Source organism: Solanum stenotomum, chromosome 10 (assembly GCF_019186545.1).
Source record: "Solanum stenotomum isolate F172 chromosome 10, ASM1918654v1, whole genome shotgun sequence".
Classification (NCBI taxonomy): domain Eukaryota; kingdom Viridiplantae; phylum Streptophyta; class Magnoliopsida; order Solanales; family Solanaceae; genus Solanum; species Solanum stenotomum.
In genome coordinates this window covers 4,868,471-4,875,460 of record NC_064291.1, presented here as the reverse complement: position 1 = coordinate 4,875,460, position 6,990 = coordinate 4,868,471, and the positions used below count along the sequence as shown (strand labels likewise).

At 31.4% G+C, this 6,990-nt stretch overlaps 1 protein-coding gene across 1 annotated transcript; it reads right to left on the bottom strand.

Moving 5' to 3' along the window:
- Positions 1 to 1,200: 1,200 nt before the first annotated feature.
- Positions 1,201 to 5,694, bottom strand: LOC125841467 (protein NRT1/ PTR FAMILY 6.3-like). The gene is made up of 5 exons (XM_049520603.1): positions 5,451 to 5,694; positions 4,709 to 4,886; positions 4,482 to 4,521; positions 3,176 to 3,747; positions 1,201 to 2,349 (listed from the first exon to the last, which is right to left on the bottom strand). The coding sequence occupies exons 1-5, from the start codon at positions 5,566 to 5,568 to the stop codon at positions 1,485 to 1,487; spliced, it is 1,773 nt and encodes a 590-aa protein (XP_049376560.1). The 5' UTR covers positions 5,569 to 5,694; the 3' UTR covers positions 1,201 to 1,484.
- Between the last annotated feature and the right edge of the window lie 1,296 nt (positions 5,695 to 6,990).

Genomic DNA, 6,990 nt, shown 5'->3' with positions numbered 1-6,990 from the left:
TTTGTATTTTAGTAAAAGAGTTGGAAAATATTGATAATAGGTAAAGAAGTGTTGTGTATTTAAGTAATTTTTCCTATAAATATCAGGTGGCATAACTTTTTTTCATTGTTTCCTTCCTTTATTTCTCCCAAAAATGATTTGAGTTAAAAATTGATTATCGATTCTATGTAGTAAGTACAATTTAATAAGCATTAGATAACTTGGATATTTTTAGATGAAAAATAATTTGATTACTTATTTTTACTTTTTATATCATGTTTGAACGAAAAAAAGGCTTGCGAACTTCTTTAGTGGAGGGAAAGCTTGTCATTCATCATGTTTGCTATTTACCCAAATCCCAAGATTTTGCTCTTTCAACATACGTTTTAAAGATGTTTCAAATCTAAACCAACACTACTACATTGTGCTCAATGAGCTTTCATTCATAATATATATATACCTAATTCAGCTTCTTTTTTTCTTCCTCCACCCCATCTCTAAGAGGATCGATAGTGTTCTCAATTGCCCTCTAACATGACTTGAACGTTCAACTTAACGATCGATATTGGAGATGCTAAACAATTTGAGTCAACCTCACTTGTTTAGTCCACCTTCTTTCATAACTATAATAAAACTTTAAGTTTACTCAGAAAACATTATTGATAGTTGTTACACTCGAAAATCTGATTTTCAATATCAACATTATTATAACTAAAATTGTAAAACTTTAAAAGAAACCTTTGAAAAACATGTCAAGATCTTCCTGATCTGATCTTCTTTGACAACTACATCAAATCAATCAAATGAACATGTGGCAGAAAATGGCAAATCATTTAATGAGAAAATAAAAGGAATTTTCCTTCTCATATTTGGCCCATAACAAGGACTTGTCTATGTACTTCAATAATCAGATATTCGAAATTTATTAATTCAATTAATTTAGATTCCAATCACTTAAACTTCAATTTAATATTTGTATACATAATTAGTTATTAAAAGATGTCAATTATATACATTGTATCAACTTGATTTTGTTTCTCCATTATATGTTAAATAGATAATCGAAGGATAAAAAGTAATTACGTGACATGTAACCAATTTGATTTAAGAGGAAATGAAAAATAAGTCGAAGATAATACAAAATAAAAAGATTTCATAAATCATGAAATTCATGTATTGCATTGCATTACATTATTATGATATACAGTAAGAAGAAAAGAAAACACCGGAAAAGAGCTCTATAATTTTTAATTACCTAAGCCCTTTTCCATCTTTTGTACATATAAAACAAGGTTGTTATATTACATAACTCTCCCAATAAAGAGTTATTCAAGCTCAATCAAAGAAAACCAAAAGTTAATTATAAAGTCCAAAAAAGGAGGGGAAAAAAGTGTCTTTTTTTGTTGTTGTTGGTGTTGATGGATCCACTACTAGAAAAATGCGAACGCAAACTTCCAACATGAAATTCACATTTTTCTAGTAGTGACAGAGTGTGATCCTCTATTTTAGTGACAAACTGGTCCAGAGTCCTCGAGTTCAATCCCCATTTCTGCAAGCCTCTTCTCCTTGTACACGTACGTTTTCGACGTATACAAGAAAACCATCAAGTTCAACACACTCAATATTGCCAATAGCCAATAGAAATCATGTAACTTCCCTTGGTTCAAATTATCAGCTATCCATGGATGTGTTGTCCCAGTCACCATATGTACAATTGTAACCAAAATTGAACTAACAAAAAACCCTAATGCAAGGGTACTTAAAAATAGGCCAGTACTCATAGTTTTCATACCTTTTGGACATTCTCTTAAGAAAAAATCCAATTGGCCAATGTATGTAAAAGCTTCACCTGACCCAATAAGTAAAAATTGTGGAATTAGCCAAAATACACTTAATGGAATTGTGGCATTTGGGTCATTTGTAAGCCCATTTAAGTGGGCAGCATTTAATCTTTTAACCTCAGTTAAGGCAGCTGCAACCATGGCTATAATTGAAAGGATTAGCCCTATGAAAATTCTTTGCAATGGGGTGAGTCCATGACGTTTGTTAGCAAAACGTCGACAAATCGGAACAATAACTCGATCGTAGAAAATTACGGTCAAGAGGATGGATCCAACGAAGAATGCGGTGAGCGAGGCGGGCGGGATTTCGAATGATTTACCGATGTGACGATCCATAGTGGTTGCTTGTGAAACAGAAAATGTGGTCATTTGTGCATAGGTAGTCCAAAACATAATTGTTGTGGCCCAAGTTGGTAACATTCTGAATAACAATTTTACTTCTTCAACATCTGTTAATGTTGACAATTTCCACTTGTTCACAACATTACTTTCAAGACCATCTTGTTTAATGGCTGCCTTGTCCAAGAATCTGCATAATAAAAACAAAATCAGATTCACGATTTACTTTTTCTAGATGATATACACAAATTATACATGATTATGCACATATGATGTGCATATTTTCTTTTGGTTTTCTATGCAGTACTTGTACTGAAGCTCGGCTAATCTGAATTCTAAGATTCATATAAATTCTAAGGACCAGACATGTAATGTATATTTACACGATCAGATCAAGTAACTGGTGCAAGTAATTCTATATACTGTTAGTATATATAACTTAAAACATAATAAGGACATTAAAAATTAAAAGAAAATAAATTTGGAGTGGTTCTACATGTTATATAAATAATAATAAAATAATAGTAAGTCAAATATCAAAGTATCTCACAATATTTATTAGGCTTTTTATTTCAAAATAGAATTAATTATAGGCATTTGATTGATGAAATGTTGATTAATTTGGTTAATGGTAGCTATCAAAGATTGGCCAACTCTATATATTGGAGTCTAGGGATAAGTTCACAACTTGGCACCAACTTTTTTTTTTTTTTTAATATTATGCAAAATAATGGCAGTGACCAAGTCAATATTTCAATAAAAAACTTCTCATTTGTGGTTTATATTAGACTATCAAATTTAATAATCTAACATATTATAGTAGATTTTATCTCTTATTTTAATTTATATTAATAACTAATTTCCCATATTAAGAGTAGTTAGTAATAAATCATATACATTGATGGTGTGAATAATATTTAAATAGTCAAGCTAAAATAAAATATGTTTCAAGAGAGACGTTCATTAGAAATTCACATTTTTTAAGTAGTGAAGATGAGAGAAATTAAAGAACTTACCGGTATTCCTTGCTATGAGGCAATTTTTGCTTTCTTTTTTTGTGTCCTTCACCAAAAACATTGTCATCAATTTCATAAAGAAGTGATGAATCTGATGGCAATTCCATATGCCTATTTCTCCAAGCAGCCACAAATACTGATGCAATTTGTGTTAATGGACTTCCAACAAGTTTTTTAAACCTATATTTTCTTGTACCAAATAAAAATAATACAAGTGCAATAACAATTGCACATGCACAAATTCCATAACCCCATTCCCTTCCCAAATTATCTTGCACATAAACCAATATTGTAACTGCACCTAGTGAACCAACATTTATGAAGAAAAAGAACCAATCAAAGAATTTTATCATTTGTCCTTTTTCCTTTTCGTTCGAATCGTCGAATTGGTCGGTCCCAAATCCCGAGACACTTGATTTTAGACCGCCTGTACCGAGGGCGGTCATGTATAGAGCGATGTATAGGACCATGAGTTGTTTGCCGTTAGCCGGGATGCATGATGAGCTACCTTGTTCACATTTTGGTGGTCGCAAGCTTGGGATTATGGTCGAAATGGTCAAGATTGTGACACCCTATTCATCATAACAAAGGACAATTTTCCTCGTTAGAATTTAACTTATGTATACTGACAATACAAAATTAATTTATATTATCAAGTCAACTAATAGTAAATACATAGATCTAATCAACAACAACATATCCGGTGATCTCACAAGTAGGGTTTGAAAAAAATTGAGATGTACAGAAGTCTTATTACACGCCATCCATCCATCTCTATTACCATAACATGTTAAAATATATTGATAGTAGTAAACAAAATATTTTGTAATATATATATATATAAGTTAATCTTATAACTTAATATTATTCGAATTTAACTTATATGCGCCGATAGTTTAAAGAATAACCGTTGACCCAGCTAATGAAAGAAATGTTCTTCCTCCTCTTTCTCCTCCCTCCCCTTTCCTCTTTGTCCAATCATCATTAAGCTTCTTCATATACATGTTCGATTTTCCTCTTCACAACAAATTAATTAAACCAAATTGTCATTTAAAATTTTAATTCTAATTTTCACTTTCTCCAATTTCCTCTTCACAACAATTATAATATGACTAGTTTTTTTTTTTTTGAATGAAATTAAATCAATTTCGAGATTCCTCATCACATACTTCCACATAATGAGAAGAATTAAAATTCGATTTGATGACCAAAGAAAAAGTCTTTTTTGATGACTATGTTAAGTCCAATGTGATAATAACACTCAAAAATATGAATGAATGATTTATTTATTTATTTGGACACTTACTATTGCTTGAACTGTGGCAAATATTCCAATTGTAAGATACCTGCATTAATAAAAAATAACTTGATAAGAATTTAAGTAATTCTACGCGATGATGGTGTAAATAATTATTTATAAACTTAGATCTCTTAAAAGATAATTATAAAATCTGGCACGTCAGTAACGTTGTTGAGTAGTTACAGTTCGATAAATGGTAACTAACATGCTATAACGCTTTCATAAATACGAACCTTCCAAGGAAAGTGTCAGCAATGAAGCCACCAAGCAAAGTGAGCATGAAAGAAGTTCCAAGAAAATTGGTGACATTGTTGGCAGCAGTAGCATTGCCTAAATGCATAGTTCCAGTCAAATAAGTCACCAAGTTTACAGCAATACCTAGTGTGGTTAGCCTCTCCACAGCTTCAACACCTATTATTTAAAAATCGAGAACATTAATGAAATATAATAATAAAAATAAAGGCAAAAGATCCAAGAATAAAGAATGACTAGATTCAAAACTTAGACGTTGTGTGTTTAGAACAAGCATAGTTACTAAAACACATATGGGAGCACCATTTCTTGTGTATCCATATAAGACACGATCGAGTAGGCAGGTCAAGGTCCTAAAAGGTAGACCTACTCAGATCGGAGTAATACCCTCCAAAAGAAAAAGAAAAAAGAAAAACCCATCAAATTCGATAAAAGAGTTCAATAAAAAAAAAAATTATGTTTACGCACAAGACCACCCCCAAATAATCCCACCATTAACATGATGAATATAGGAACACTTTTTCTTGTAGGCGAGTCAACGTCCTACGAGGTAGGTAGGTACTCGCTAGCTACTCAGAGTATCATCTCAAAAGAAAGAAAAAAAATATATCTATCAAGTCCGATACTTCTTAGATGACTGACTTGACCAGAAATGCTATGCTTACACATCAGACAATTCGAAAAAAAGAAAGAGAGAGAGAGAGAAAAAAAGCAAAACCACACCTAAAATCATTGCTCCACTTGCCCAACCACCAGAGGAGGACCTAAGAGATGGCCTCCCTTTGTAATCCCAAGCATCAGGGAGAGCTTTTGCATCATTTTGTGTCTCAGGAAGTGACATTTTTGCAAATATTCTACTATTTACTTTTTAGCCACAAAATTGGACCCAATGAGCAATGAGAATTATAAAAATGGAAGGTGTATTTTTTTTTGTTGGGAGCTAAAAGAAGATTGATGATACAAAGGCCATGGTGTAGATTCAATGATTCCATTACCCTTTTATAGACATTGGCCATGGGACAACTCAATTGATATTTTTGCCACTTTTTTAATACATTGAAATTTTATATTCAACATGGTCCACTTTCAATGGTAGTAGCAACTCCCCCAGGATTGTCATTCCTTTTTGCCTCCCCCCCCCCTCTTTTTTTTGGTTGGATGAGAAATTATCTCTAAAAAGAAAATTATTGATAGTAACTTACACATGAATAATTTAGCATTTTAAGGTACTTGGAGTTTAAAAACTTTACCTTTCCTAGTACTTTTTAAAAGTAATATTTGTATGAAATAAACTCTGGGAACATGAGCTAGATCATATTGTTAGACTCAAGTCTAAATACAAAAGAGGACTGTGGTAAGTTGACATCAAGAGTTATACTTGTATTTGTTTGAAATAAATTTATTTAGCTAGATGTTGGTGAGAATCAATATAGTCGATTGAAACTTATTTAGGAATATTGAGGTGTAGCTGCTGCGATTTATTGAAGTATTTGACCATCACATGCAAAAGGTTTTTAAAAGAGATCTAACACTTTTATTTACTTCAAATTATTTTATGTCGTAACACACCCTCTCACGTGTATACGCGAGCCTACTATTTTTTCATATGTCAAACACGTGAATCTTTTATTTCTTTATTTTTTTTGCTTTTTGGATGTTCATGAATTTGAATTCAGGATCTTTTGTCTGTTGCAACATATGATTATACATAAATGCGTAATCAACTCATCTTAAAAATTAAGCTATCGCAAATATATATCAATTGGATTTACTTTTTTTATAACACAAAGATGCATATATATCCCAAAGATCTTGTACACTCATATAAGAATCTTGTGAGTAAATGTAGCCTTCAAGAATGGGTCATGACTCATGTGCATCAATATTAGAACATGCAATGTAATCTTCATATACAGAAATAGTGACTTTCTGGCATGGAACTATGATTTTTTGTTGCTAGCCATTAAATGATTTAAAGTAGTTGTGTGGAATTTATTGAATGAAAAAACTAAACCATCTAATCATTCTATGGTAGGGATTCACTCAAAATATGGAACTATTAGAGGATATTCTTTGAAAATAATTTTATAATTTAGTAACTAAAAATAAGTCTTAGTAAAGTTTTTAGATGAAATAATTACAATTTATATTACAACATATAAGGTTCTAATTAATTTGCATCTCATCTTCATGTGTTTGTCTCTCGAAAGAAAATCAAGTATGGTATGTGAAGGTATTTGACTGGAACAAAATTCTAAGAGAG